Source organism: Telmatherina bonti, assembly GCF_933228915.1.
Source record: "Telmatherina bonti genome assembly, chromosome: 10".
NCBI classification, from domain to species: Eukaryota; Metazoa; Chordata; class Actinopteri; order Atheriniformes; family Telmatherinidae; genus Telmatherina; species Telmatherina bonti.
The window spans coordinates 19,112,656-19,127,831 of record NC_136628.1 but is presented as its reverse complement, the minus strand read 5'-3'; the positions used below and the strand labels follow the sequence as shown (position 1 = coordinate 19,127,831).

The following is a 15,176-nucleotide window of genomic DNA, read 5'->3' as shown; positions in this document are numbered from 1 at the left end:
AATGAGTCAATATTATGTCTAAGAAAGTAAGGAAAGCAATTTAAAGTGGCAAGTTTTAATTTACATACAGATAAAAGTCAAGCATATTCAGGCGAATGATCACATAAACGATTTTTGAAGGTTTAGGACTAAGTTATTAAAACTTTTATAATACTCAATGACTTCATAGCTTTTAAAATTAATTTGAATTCTCAATTGTTAAAATATACTAATGTTAATGGTCACTGAAGTGAACAGTTTGTGTTTACAGCTGAGGGACAAGTTTCCACTTTTGCTTCATTTGGTATGCAAGACCTCCCACGGGCAGTGAAGGCATCATAAGTCCGACTACACTACATACGTCGATGGTCTCAGCTCGCAACACCAGTGTACGGAGTGCGCAGCTGAGATGTAAGAGATCTTTTCAGAAGTAAAGTGGAAAAGTTTATGCTCCAACCAAACATTTTTGAGCAAAATAAATGTAACTCAATTTTTCGGTCAGGGGTTGATTGATGCAAATCACAGCTGTAAGCATTTTTGTGCTCATCAACAAAGTAGCATAGATAGAAGAGACAATTTTTTCAATAAATCAGAAATTTAATTCAATATGTACAACTAATTGTATTAAAGCACTGCATTTGACATTTGTCACACACACATATTTCCTGTCATCTTGTTTCTCATTGAGAGATGGTTATAAAAACCTCACTGATTTACATATACAGGAGTGAGCTTATCTGACTTAAGAAATAAGTCCACTATGTTAACCTACAAACTGACTGATTTAAAAGAAGAAGAAAAAAAAAGACCTTTCATCTCTGTTAGAGCACACAATCATAGTTTGCCACAGGGACAAGCAAAACCAGTCAATGTACAGTGATTTGTTATTACGGATTAGTTCTGCTTAAATCAAACACGTTTTCTAATCGGTTTAAATCATCCTTCGGCCCTCTTCACAACTAGATGAGCCATGTGGGAACAACAAGTACCATGATGGTAAAGTTATGATAGATCTGGAGGGGATGTGGTGAGTTTTAACAAAAGATACCAATGAGGCAAGGGATTTAACATAATATTTATAAATCCAGGAGGAATAAAAGAAATTTTATCTTTTCACTGAAACACTGTTTGATACGTTTGCAAACTTGAACTTCAGAATATCTTCATATAACTTCATATAATGCATTTTTATCCCACCATCCAGCCAAATATTTTTGAAGCACAGCACATGTCTCAATAAGATGGTTGGACTGAAGCATTGTAAACATAAGACCTTTTTTTTTTTTTTTTTTTTTAAAGGAAATGAACACAGTCAATCATGTTTTTCTTGGGGAAATTGAATATTGTCTGTAAAATGTAAGCCTACACAAGACATTGCTCTGCACTTGGTGATTTAGTTGTGAGATGCTGGAGGCAGTTACATTTGCAGAGTTTACAAATTATGCTCAGATTTCTTTCAATTTTACATGACAGACCTGACAAGAAGGGGGACAGTGAAAAATCCTACACCGTGTTCAAACTCTTCACATTAACAGATCAGTAACTCAGTAGGTGCTGTAACAGGTACAATTTAAGAGAACAATTTGGACCTAATTATCTGAAAAATGGGTCTGGAGAAACATGAGTAAAGAAACAAAGCAAGAAACAAAAACCTATTTAGATCATGCCGATATCTCTGGCAGTACACGCTCTTATGGTGGATTACACTCTAGAAATCGGTGTAGTTGTAGCAGTGGCTGCTGATGTTTCCCCAATGTTGGTGGTTACTTCATGGGTGAACTCTTCATGGGAATCATTATTCTTGATTCCATGTGCTGAATAAGAGGGACTATGAAAAGGCAAAGACAAAGAAACAACAATTTAGCTTTGAAGCATGTATCTACACAAGAAAGACTATCTCATCATATTTCAACCAAGAATGAACATAATAAATGGTCCACATTTATATTTCAATCTCTTATTTTGTTTCACATTTTATAAACATTTGTAAACATATCCTTTATAGAATCTATTATTCCAGTGAATGGAATCTATTGTTAATATTGGTACTGACTCATGGTCTCAAAACTAAAGTTTTATACAGTGAATGGTGACATTCTGCTATGCATTCAAGTGACTGGCAATAAAGATCTCAAGGTTTTTTTTTTAAGTTAAGCAACTGTGAAGCATAACCTAGGACAGATTTTTATTTAAAAAAAAAAAAGTCAGTCATGCCATCCACATGGTATTCCATTTAAAGCTAATTCATTTTCATTTCCAGCATTATGAGAATCAGGAAGAATTACCAGTAAATTAAAAAGCAAACTAACCTGTATAATAAACAACCTCATCCCAACCTTCACGCTGCCAGGCTGCATTTCTGATCTCTTCTCTGGACTGTAGATCTTTGTAAGCTGGAGGGAAACACAGACGTTTTGGCTGGTTTTACTCAATTTCACACTCACACCCTGTAGTCCTTTATAGGAATAGGCAGCAGGTATAGGAAATGGATGGATGGATGGATGGAAGACCGATGATTTATAGGTGCACCTTCTCCAGAAAGTGCTAAATGTTAATTTACTTTGTTAAAAATTTTTATGACTTTTTTTTTTTAAATGACAAGTGTACATGTATTTTCGAAAGCTTCATTAAAATTTATGAGCAAAATGTTGAGATATGAACCAAAATATGCCTCATAAAGTAGAAAGAGCATTACAAACCATTATCCAATGTCTTTAAATATAGTGATATATTTGAAAAACCTCCTTATGTTAAAAAAAAAAAAAAGAACAGAGGTTTTTTTTTTTCTCCTTACCCCATAAGTGATGAACTGTGTACAGACTTCCAATCTGTGAAAAAAATCCTCCCACTGCTTCATGGTTCTGCTGGCGAATTTCAATCGCACGAGCCCTGCAGACCACAAGATTTTTTTTTTTTAATTTTATTTTATTTTAAAATAAAAAACACAGTAAACAGCTTGTTACTGAAGCATTTAATTATTAAGCACAAATTCATTGGTTTCGGTGCCGTTTTTCCTAACAGAACAACAGGAATTGAGAAAGTTGCTCAGATTAACGGAGTTTTATTACAAGCACAATTACCACAACTGGGAAATTCTTTTTTGGTTTAAAAAATTTGAAACAAAAAGGCCAACTACATTTAAGATTAATAAAATTGTTGGAAATATCTGCTCATGCTTAAGACGTATGCATTTGTTGGAAGGTTAAAATGTACCATAAACTCAATTTCATCTGCAACAATCTGTAAAACCAATAAAACAATAGTGAGGAGATATTCAAAATGGTGAATAATATCTACAATAAGGACTTAATATGAAGTGTCCATGAGAATGAGTAGTTCCAATGTAAATCATGTGAAAAAATTTAAATTCAGATAAAATTTTCCATGGAAATAAATAAATACATAAATAATTCACTGAAAAACATCTAAGTTTTGTAAAAAATATACAGATTTAGCAAGTTGGCTGACTTGCATTACTTTCAGAATATATTCCTAATTTTCCATTGAATATTTATGGATTCAAACCATAAATATGTAACTTGGTGACTTTTTATTCTGTGTCCAGATGGATGGATAAACAAATAAATGACTATAGAGGAAAAAGGATGCCTTACCAGTAATTCCCCCACTCAATCATTGTACCTGGCTGCAATGAGAGCAAGAAGATGGCAGAGAAATTAAAAAAGAAAAGAAACATATGTGATGGTTGACTACAGCAGCAAGATTATTTTTTATTAAAGAGATGCTGGTGAATGTATTACAGTAAAAATAGTTACCCTGAGCTGGTATGATCGCAGCTCATAGATGTTGGGTCCTGGACGTGGAACAGGCTCATTCCAGAAACTGAACTCTAGTAGCAGCTGGTTCCTACGAGACAGCAGCATCTGTCCCCTCTTTGCCCTGTACTCCATAAACTCCTACAGTAAAAACAGAACAAGACAATGTTCAGGGAATCTGGACTCAACTACAAACCGCTACAAATAACTCCAGTTATCTGGTCGGTGGGATCACAACAGTGAGGTCAGCTACAGTGATCTGCTTACTGACATGTTCATGCATTAAACCATTTCCTGAAAGCTGGGAAAACAGAAATAAAAGCAGAATGCAGTAATTTGCTAATTAAACCAGCAATTAATTTAAAATAGAACAGGAAAAATCCTATACAATGTTGCAAATTAGACAACATTTTTCATAAAATTATTAGATCTCGAGTTTGATGGCAGCAACACGACAAAGGCTAAAAAGGCTGGGAATGTGTTAGTTAAAAGAAATGCTAAAGAAACACGTTGCAAATAATTATATTAATTGGCAACAGGCCAGAAAAATGACATGGGGAAAAAGAGCACCTCAGAGAAGCAGAATCTCTCAGATGGAAAGCTGGGCTGAGGTTCAACAACCTGCAAAAAACTGCTTCTAAAAATTGTGAAGCAAGTTTGGAAAGATGCTGCTGAATGTAAAATTACAACACATTTGAATATTCAACCATCTATTGTACATAATATCAAAAGATTCAGAGTATGGAAACATCTGTGTGAGCATTAGATGATAATAGCTGGATGCCAGTGATCTTTGAGCTTTCAGAAATGCATTATTGTCATTGATGTGCCATTGACAAATGCATGTTTAAGCTCTATTATGCAAAGAACAAGTCACATACAATGCCACTTCACAACAATGTCGTTGTGAAGCTAAATGATTTAAAAATCTTTTTTTTTCTAGAGCCAAGTACATTTAAACATGTTCGAGGAAAAGCAGAAAACTGTGCTGTGCTCAGAGGAATCAAAACTGAAATGGTCAACAACACATCTGTGGACTCAAGACGAGTGGAGTCTCCAGTCTGGTTCATAAAATTTGCAAGTTCTTGCATTCTGTTCTTATTTACATTTTGTACAGCAGTCTAATTTTTGGGAGGGTGTATAGGAAGGATGTGCAAAGGCAAGGCACTCTAAACAGATTCAGTTCTTATGCACATAATTCACATAACCCCCCCCCCCCCCCTTTTTCACCAAACTCTATAAAAAGTTTCCATCTGCTTGAGCTTTTTTGTTTATACTTCATGACATTAAACATGAACATACAACATAAATAAGACACTTACCACCAATAAAGAATGAAACTGAAATTCTGCAAACGAACATTTAAGATGACTGCACAGAAAATGTCAAATCATACTGAACATCTGGTCTTCATGTAATCACAGATAAAGATTGTAAAACACACGGGGTAAAAGGTCTTCAGGTCTAAATTAAAGGGTGCACAGCTAAAACGCTGGCCTACAGATCAGCAGCCGAACTGATCTAATGCGAGCCCCTGTTACCTTATTCTGCCTGAGTTTGTTCATGACTTCGGTGAGAGCTGGGTATCCGCCCCGATATCTCCATAGGTGAACTAGAATAGAAGGAGTAGAAGAGCCAGAAATATTGCAGCTCTCTTGAATATGGGCTGTAATCTCTTGGGATAGATATTCTTTCACATTCAAGTCTGTAATTAATGATCTCTACATGTGAGGTTTTCACAGAAAATACTGTTGGGGAAAACACAGAAGATCAACCTCATGGATTCAGTATAATAATAAAATAACATTTATTAAAATGTTTTTTCATCATACAGAAAAACATGTAATCTGCTCATTTATACACATATTTTAAATAAAGTGATATCTCTGTTGTGGAGGGTGGGATGTCATTTATCTTTTAAAACTCTAAAAAGTGGCAGCTAAATCTAGCTTTTGTATGTGGTATGAGGTTTTTGTGTATTCATATGTTTCTTTCTATTTATATAAGAAAAAATAAACCTAATTCTGTTTCCAGTGTTCACATGCTACACACGTTATTTCTGCTCCCTTTTTAGATTCCCACCACTGACTTTGCCACCATCAGAACAGTGATGCATGATTACAACGAAGGATGGACAAATGTCACCACAGGACAAAATGAACAGCCAGCTAATACTATACAAACCAGAATGGTTAATTTGAGTAACTAAGGAAGAAAGAAAGTACCATGTTGTTAATAAATGCTATTTTTACATCCGTGCAGTCAAGAATGAGTCAACAGGAGAAAAACTGCTCATTAAAAATCAGTATGTGCACCCATGCGTTGTGTGCTCATAAATGTTGATCAAAGCCTGTGTAAATAAATACTGCAGTGTTATTTAACCCTGAATGAATCCTTTCCCAATCAGATCTGAGGTGGAAAGAGGGCCAAACAATTTTCCCAACTACTTTTACGTTTTAGGGTAATTTCATTGCTTCTTTCTATATAAACTGAAATCAAAACTTTATGAATGTTTTTTTTCCTCATTTTTCCCAAAGTGGAAATCTGCTGTATGTAAAAGTCATTTACATTAAGCTGTTTTTCCCCTTTTGTTTATTTTTTTAAAAAAGGGGGAAAAGTAATCTACACAACCTATTTGTATGGTTTATATTTAAGATTGTTTTAACAACTTAATGAAATGCCAAAAAAATCTATTGTTTACTGATGAAAAGTACCAATCAGGAACTTATCCTGATCAGCACTTATCTCCGGTTTGCTAAGCTGCAATCTTTTGCTTTGTTCAAAAACTGAGTCTGATGCTATAAATTGCCCAACAGTGTTACTTAGTTGTGAAAAGGTTGATTCAATATGATAACTTTCTTAGATTCAAAACAATGCTTATTAATGGCTAGTGCTTCAAGGCCCACACCATGTAATCATAACTAATGTAATTAATTAACTATTAATGCAAATAATAATTATAAATTCTCCACTTATTGAAATAATATCAGTGAGATCATAAATGAACATTTTTCTCAAAAGACAACATTTACTGTTATTAGGCCTTCTTACTATCTGCTGTCATGAAATTAGCTGCCATTCACATGCAGCTTTACCTCTTGCATATGTTAAAGAATATTGCAAATGAAACCTTGAACAACCTGTTGAAGGGACTTACCTGCCTGATCCTGCTCTCCGTACCATGTGTTCCAGGTGCCCACAAGCTCACAAGGGTATTCAGGATCAGCATGAATGGAGGGCAACACGGCCTCACTAGACAAACAAACACACACATACAAATGTAACAAAGTAAACTATCGGCACTGTTCCAGGGCTTTGAGAAGGCATCTGAAAAAGATTATTATAGGGAATAGCACATTCTTACCAAAGTTCATTGTAATCATCAAGGCACTCTGGCTTGACATTGTGAACTGTGAAAAACAAAACATGAAAAGATATGACAGCATTTAACAGATCTCACATGATTATTCACATTAAGTGTGATCTTTTACAAACAAAACATACACTGTATTTTGTACAGATTGTTGTCCTCTTTCTTGGCGAGCAGGTGAGAGTGAGCGTCTTTTCTTGGGTCAACTTTTCTAACAAAAAGAGATTTGAACCCTGAGAGGCTCCTGTGGTAGAATAAAACAACAAGAGTTGGAAAATAACATCTCTTCTGCTACACAAAGTAATCAGATCCCACCAATAGCAGAAAAGCTCTCCAAAAAACGTACTCCATTTTTACCTGAAAAGCCTTTTTTTGTATAACTGGGCATTTAACAGTGTTTATTTCCACCTTCACATCTTCAATTCAAAGTACAATCTCAATTTGTTATGAATTTTAAGATATAAAAATAGCCTCTCTTTTTAAATTTAGTTGCATTGCATTAGATGCACAAAAGCTATTAACTTCAAACAAAATTTTGCAGAAAAAGTATGCATATATCATTTTAGTGGGTACTGTTAGAATACTTTTCTTTTCAAAAGTGAGTCACAGTATTTGCTTAGCACTGATTGTAATGTTACAAATAAGGTGCACATGCTACACATAACCAGATTAGTTTTAATGGGCGTCTAAGCAGCCTTTCCATGTGGGCTCTTTTAGATGTTGTGCAATGAGAAGAATGTTAATACTGTAATTGTTCTTCATCAGACTACCTGACGAATGAAGCTTTTAATATTTAAAGTATTAATCAGCTGTTACCTAAAAGTTCAATTTAATATAAATATTTGTTTTCAATTACTATTTCTGTTTTATGTTTAAATATTGAAACACCACTCCGGGGAAAGTCAATCAGTCACAAATCAAAACAACTTCTGCTGCTCGTGGATTCACTGCGTGTTGACCTTGAAGTTAAATCAGTTTGGGACAAACAAACTCATTTGTGATTTAATTTTGCCAACCCATAAAGTCTATAGCCGTCATCTTAAAACGCCACTATAACATACACAAGAATATATGCTAGCATAAGTAGCCCCTCCGCTTCATGATTCAGGACAGTAAAATTTAGCATAAAGTTAGCAGCTTTAGAGCTATGAGGCTAATGCTAGCTACGTAGCACAGTAAACGTACCAACGTCCCTACGTTCACCTCAGCGTTAGCTTCAGGCTAAGCCACCTAGCAGCCCGGACTTTGCCATTTGTGTCAACAGTACTAGACCTCAACTCACTTTCAGGAACATTCAACCTTCTGCATTGACATATGTCATCAGTACAACTCTGACCTGATGCTAATGGTGGTCGGCCCGTTTACTTGAAATCCATTTTTCGTCCTGTTAAGGCCTTTGCCTAGTCTCTGAAGGACTCGGGTCGCCATCTTTCCCTGAAAGTAGTTGAGGGTTGGTGCCACAGCTGTAGCCGCAGTCCGGGCTGCTCCCCGACCAGGTGACTCCACAACGTAACTACAGGCAGTTCACACGGTCTACTTTATTTTAAACACTGTAATCCCATGGAAATTGCAGTCTTTATGACACGCATATTTTGTTGGTGATTAACGTCAGGATCACGCTTTTTAAAAATCTTTTTAATGCTTTGTATAGTTTAAAGTTGGCTTTAAACGGTTTTAAACATCAAATAAATCCATGCAGTCCTCAGTTTGTCATTTCCTCTATAATCTTATTAAATTCCTAGACTTTCAGTACCCGGGTCTGCTTTTCTTAACAAATATGTTAAACTGTATGCATTAAGCAAGTACAGTTGTGCTCATATGTATTCAAACCCTTTCATTAAAGAAAAGGCTAAATTTACAACAGTCACTCAAACAACTGGAGACTTTTAAAAAAAAAAGGAACAATAACTAAAAATTTGCAAAAATATAATTTATTATTATAATTTCATATAAGACACTGTTTTTTCATTTAATTGAGTTGAAGACAAAAAAAAATTGGTCCTGAACAAATTAGAGCACTTTCTGTTGAACAGTGGGACAAAATACCTGTCAACATGGGCAGACATCTGACTGAGAGGAACAGAAAACACCTGACTGTAGCGAACATCAAAGGATTGTTCAACTAAATATTAGTTTATGAGTGATGTAATATGTAATAAATGATCTAATTTGCTTGCTTTTTTTAAAAAAAATTCCATTGAACCAGAATTAGAAAATAATGTCATGATTTTCAACATTTTTTTATTTATTACTTTAGTCAATTTCATCTTATTTTACAGGCAGCTGTTTTTTCCTTCTTTAATGAAAGGGTATGAATAAGTATGAGCACAACTGTACATCCACCTATTTGTTCATTGATGCACTCTCTAATTTAGTGTTTTTAAAAAATGTTACAGCAATATTATTATAAATGCACATCATTGATTAGTTAAATGACTATGCAAGCTGTGTTCCCAAATGACCAAATAGGATCATATGACTCAAGTGAGCTATTTGTAAAACACTACATAATTTTTTAATTTTTAAGATGATAAATGCACACATACATTATAGATACATTAATGTAGGCATGATTCTTTCCCAATGTTGTTTTATTGTAAAGAATTCAATATTGATAGACTACTGGTATATAAACTTATCTACATTTACAACAGAAACAAAAACATCACAGAGTGGCATTGAAATAAAAAGGAAAGAATAGTTTTTCATCATGAAGTAGAACTTTGTGCTGATGGGGATTCAGCTCCAGCAGACACAGCAGAGATGTTGAGCTCCTGTAGTTTTTCTGACAATGTTGTTTCCTCTTCAGGTTTAAGGTCAGTCAGTGTGTCCACAAACTCGGAGCCTGCAACTCTCTTTCCCGTCAGTGGATCAACCACCCGACCAACTTTATACACTATCTCAGCCAGTTCATGCTTCACATGTTTGGATCTGGGCTGAGGCAGTGCCTTGAGGAGGACAATGTCTCCCACAGTGCACTGTTGCAAAGCATCATGGGCAAAGTAGGTCTTCCTTTTGTTGTAGTACTATTGAGAAACATAAGATAATGTTAAATTGGCTTAAATATAAAATAATTATACAGTAATTAAACACAACTTCAAATGGAAAATTCAAGATTCCTTTATTTTATCTTAACTTAATTAAGAGGGCTGTACATGAATTATATAAAGAAAATAAGTTTATTTCAAAGCTATTCAACAAAAGAAAAAATAAGGATCTGTTAAATTTACATATGACTATGCCTTTTGATTTTAATACTTAGCAATATAGAAACAAGTAAATGGATTTTGACTTTTTTTTTTTTATCTTGTCACATTCACACACATAAAAAAATAATAAAAACTTATTTCAGACCAAATTAAATAAGTACTCCTGTCTTAGGAGGACTATATTGTCGAAGTCTAAACTGTAAGAACATATTAATATTACATGTTTCAAGTCCTTTTGTTTATGGTTTTTTTTTAAAATAAAGATTATCTCAAAATTTAAAATCTAGGACAAAACAGAATTGGTTTAAACAAATACTGGACCATGAAAGATGTCATATCATATGCTATTGACAGGGACTTCTTATTTATTTATTTCACTTAGGAAGACAAGGTTTACCTTGAGCAAGTAAGGGTCCAGCACCAGCCTCGTTACTCTCACTTTTGCTGTTTTTTGCATCTTCGTCCCTATAACTCTGCCAATAATCCATTTGGCATGGACTGATGCATATTTGACAGACATTCTGCCCAGATCTACTCAACCCTAAAAAAAAAAAAAAAAAAAAAAAAAGGGGGGGGGGGGGGAGTCATGTTTGGGTAGCAAATAAGAGATTCTGCTGATAGACACTTCCATAGTACTGCTGAGAATCTACTCATAAAAACTTTGTACCAACAATTATACCAGAAGTTTCAAATATTCAATATTAAATAGACAAGTCTGAGGTCATGTTAACATTTTAATTAATTATCTCTTATAAAATCAAGATGTCATAAGACTGACAAGACATAGTTAGCCTTCTGGGTGCTAACATTAGCTGCAACATCATAACCGCTTCATTGAATAAGAATTGATTACCATACACGTAAACCTTATTGAGAAATTAAGATTAGATGCAGAAAGTCAGATATAAATTAACTCACTGAAATGAGTCGAAACAAATAAGTTTAGAAGGTCAAAAATTATTCAGCGACTGGTATCCTCCATGCTTGTCAGACGGCTTGTGTTGATGACGTAACTACGGGAGCTGACGAGGCTTAGCCAAAGGAGATTGAGAATTAGCGTGCGCAATTACAGTGTTTTATAATTTTATTATTAATATTTGATGCAGTTTAGTGTGTTTATTGTTGTTTAGCTCAACATATTTTAATCCAATCTAACGGAAAAAGATGATACTGCACATTTTTATATGCAATTTATTTTTTATATTTGCTTTAAATCTTAAATTTCAGCTCCATCAGAGTTAAAGATTGAGTAATACCAACCACTTTGTACAGTACAATTATATATATATATATATATATATATATATATATATATATATATATATATATATATATATATATATACAATTCCAAACTTATCTTCTCATGTGTTTTTACACATTTTAGTTTTGTTTCCACAATATGCATTTAAATGTTCTTTATAACCACAGGATGGCACCAGAGAAACATCTCCTTCTCAAACACAAGGCATGAAGACATGACTACAATGCACTTAGAAAAAAAGTAAACTCTCATGTACCTTAGATAACTGAAGAACAAAACTTAATTGCTTTGCACTATGACACAATAACACATATTTTTAGCTATATTTACTACAACAATAAACATCACCTCTTTTGTCTTGTCCGTCCTGTTTCATTTCTATTTGCCAAAACTTTAACCCACAAATTTTGACAGACTCTACTATATGATGGTAACCCAGATTACTGGGTAGAAGTCCCATTTTAAAACAGTCCTGGGACACTTAACCTTGCACAAAATGAGCATGTGGAAACCTTCATGAGAATACTGCAACAAATATAAATATTGAAGCAAGTGGGTCTTTTGTTTGAGGACATGATACATGTACAGTGGCGTAGTGGTTAGCACTGTGGTCTCACGGCAAGAAAGTTGCTGGGGGGTTCAAACAGTGGCCTTTATGTGTGGAGTTTGCCTGTTCTCCCCATGTATGCTTGGGTTCTCTCCGAGTACTCTGGCTTTCTCCCACCATCCAGACATGCATGTTAAGTTGATTGGTTACTCTAAATTGTCGCTATAGGAGTAAATGCAAGAGTTTGTCTCTCTGTGAATATGATGCAAAGACTGGAAGCAACTTTTAACTTTCCTTAGTGATTTTTTTAAAAGATAAAGCAGAAGACAGAAAGAATGTGTCTTCATTGCCACCTCAGTGATAATGCCTTTTATTAACTTAGCTCCTTAATAATTAAATACAGTCTTAGCACTTCATTTATGATTAAAACACATCATTATCAGGGAATTGCATGTTATCACAGTGAAATCAGTCTTAATTTACACAGTTACTATGACTAAGAACATGCAGTTGTGTTAACAACTGTGAAGCTGCACTAAGGCACAGTGATGCTTTGAGGTGCATACCAACACCACTGAGCTAATACGATCACAAAGACACTGCTGACATACTGATGATTTAACAAGCACAATGTTTGCCATGTTTAAGGTTTTCATATGAAGAATTTGTGCATTAATCTTGACTGCCTGCTTTTAGATACAAATGCCAGGAGAACACATTATTCATAGATAGAGGCAATGAATCTGTAGTAGAAGAGATGTATCAATGTATGTGGTCCACTGACTGAGATAGCCGGATGAATCAGACTGCCACATATTGCTCTGTGGGAGTCTCTTCCTTCAATTATAAAAACCGATTTGGATTTAATTCTAGCCAAATTTTTAATAGGATAATTACTCCATTATCTTGTGAAAGTTTTGTTTTTATTTTAGTAAAAATTTATCCAAAGAAAACACAAGATAACCTTAAAATAACTTGTAAGAAACAAAACTGTGTTTATGCTTGAGTATTGTAAGTATTAATTTTTGCCATATGCATCTTACGTTTTCTTTAATAAGTGGATTTTTAAGCCTGATTGTAAAATGTTTAAAAATTTACAAATACATTGTTGAGCAGTTACCAGCCCTTGTGGATCTCCATTGAGCTGATATAAGTGTCTAAAAGTGGGAGACCTTAGCACAGATGCACTCATACCACAATGTTAACGGTCTTGTCCCTGAGCAGAAACTGGCTGCAGCTCAGAACCAACCACAGGCACACCAGTCTGGTCTTAATCAGAGCCATGTTGTAGTAAAGCTCGGGTCTGGGTCTCTGTTTCCCATTTAAGGAAGTGCAGCTTTGGTTTACATCTGCCAGAATTACAGCATTAGCCAACTTTAGTCTCCATGCAAAAACACTGAGAAATTTCCTACAAAACTGTTTTTAGATCCCTGTTAAACTTGTTTGACAATTAAAGTACAACTAACTTGACATCCGCTGAACAGTGTGTGTCAAAATAGTTGCTGCATTTACAGATTTCCACAAAAATCATTAAAAAGTGATGGGATTATAGATGGATTACACAGTCCAGTTTATTTATATCCAGAAATATGAGAAATAAAAGTAACAGCTTTATTGTAAGACCTTACTGTTATCAAATCTGAGGGAGAGCCTACAGTCACACATTGCATGGTGTTAAGTCTGCATGACAATATTTACGCTAAGGATAATGACATACATAGCTAATTGCAAATATGAGCAGTGTATATATGAGTGAGCTGGAGCTGCCATGGTCAGCTATCAGCTCTGGATCATGTGAAAGCACTGCTGCTGGGATGGAAGAAAGAGGCCTGATAGCACATGGCCCATGTGAGCATACATGTATGTTTTCTATAAAAACATGGTGACCTCTTAATCAGCATCTTTAATATTTGCAGATTAACATGCTGGAATGCTGTTGGCCTACATCCTGTGGTGCGAGTTATTAGTCTCTAGATATGACTTTTTTTTAAAGCAGATTAGGCTATTTTCTCAGTATGTTTGCATATGACTTCAAACCAGGATATCTGTGAACTTGTTCTCAGGGCCTTCCATTGTGGCATTTTAAAGCTGGAGAAAGTTCAGCTATTGTACTGAATACTGAGAAAATGCTTTGTGTCTGCTTTTATAGTTTACAGAAAGGCCACAATATCCAAAAAGCTGAAGGCAGTTTTTTTTCTCATGTTAGGAGATTTGCATGATCAATAAAATTAAAGAGAATGATAAAAATGTTTCAAAAGCTTCATTTTGATGCAATTCATGATATTGCACTTGCTTTGAATACAAAACAGACTAAAGCTGGTATAAGGATGTGGAGAAGTACATCTAAAACAAACAAACAAAACAATTTAAAGGAGACACTTCAGTTAGATTTGGACTTTTGAGGGACTTTGCATCATGCACTGGGAATCTCTTTCCTGCTTTGTCTTGCTACTCTTACTTTCTATGTTATGAATTTATGACAGTAATGGCATCATTAACTTTTATTCCTCCTCTCGAAGCCATCTCTGGCTAAAACTTGCAGTGTTTTTTGGTCTCTGTTTCTGTCCTCTCCACCTCAACCGGTTGAGGCACATAGCTTCCCCCCCTGCCAAAGGCTTTTCGTCCTGTTAAAAGGGAGTTTGCACCATGCATTCAGGATGGGGGAGTGAATGGAATTAAAATTTTATGCGATCCACTGGTTTCCTTACTCATTCTGTTATTTTTTTTTAACAAATTGCTTTCTGTAATATTGTTTAGATCCCAGTGAATTTGCTCAGTTGATTTGTGTTTAAAGTGCCTTTTTGAGAATTGACGAAATGCACATAAAATCTAATTTAAATGAAAAAATAAATGTAAATAGTGTTGTACCTTTTCAGAACTTGTCACTCCTGCAGACAGTGGGTCAAAAGGCTGCAGACTCTTTGTTGGTCGAGAGCCAGTTGTGATTTCTGGAAGTTTGGACTGGAACGACGGTGGAGCTGAAAATACTCTTGATGTAGTTGTAAATAAGAATAAACTCAAAACACTCAAAC

At 34.8% G+C, this 15,176-nt stretch overlaps 2 protein-coding genes across 2 annotated transcripts; both read right to left on the bottom strand.

Moving 5' to 3' along the window:
- Positions 1 to 561: 561 nt before the first annotated feature.
- Positions 562 to 8,595, bottom strand: LOC306761487 (protein NipSnap homolog 2-like). The gene is made up of 10 exons (XM_079247679.1): positions 8,462 to 8,595; positions 7,260 to 7,369; positions 7,120 to 7,165; positions 6,913 to 7,007; positions 5,297 to 5,367; positions 3,756 to 3,896; positions 3,594 to 3,625; positions 2,774 to 2,868; positions 2,289 to 2,372; positions 562 to 1,807 (listed from the first exon to the last, which is right to left on the bottom strand). Exons 1-10 carry the CDS (start codon positions 8,551 to 8,553, stop codon positions 1,743 to 1,745), a joined length of 831 nt encoding a protein of 276 aa, XP_079103805.1. The 5' UTR covers positions 8,554 to 8,595; the 3' UTR covers positions 562 to 1,742.
- A 618-nt stretch (positions 8,596 to 9,213) lies between these two features.
- Positions 9,214 to 11,351, bottom strand: mrps17 (mitochondrial ribosomal protein S17). Its single transcript, XM_079247691.1, has 3 exons — positions 11,253 to 11,351; positions 10,732 to 10,875; positions 9,214 to 10,151 (listed from the first exon to the last, which is right to left on the bottom strand). Exons 2-3 carry the CDS (start codon positions 10,852 to 10,854, stop codon positions 9,834 to 9,836), a joined length of 441 nt encoding a protein of 146 aa, XP_079103817.1. The 5' UTR covers positions 10,855 to 10,875; positions 11,253 to 11,351; the 3' UTR covers positions 9,214 to 9,833.
- Positions 11,352 to 15,176: the final 3,825 nt, after the last annotated feature.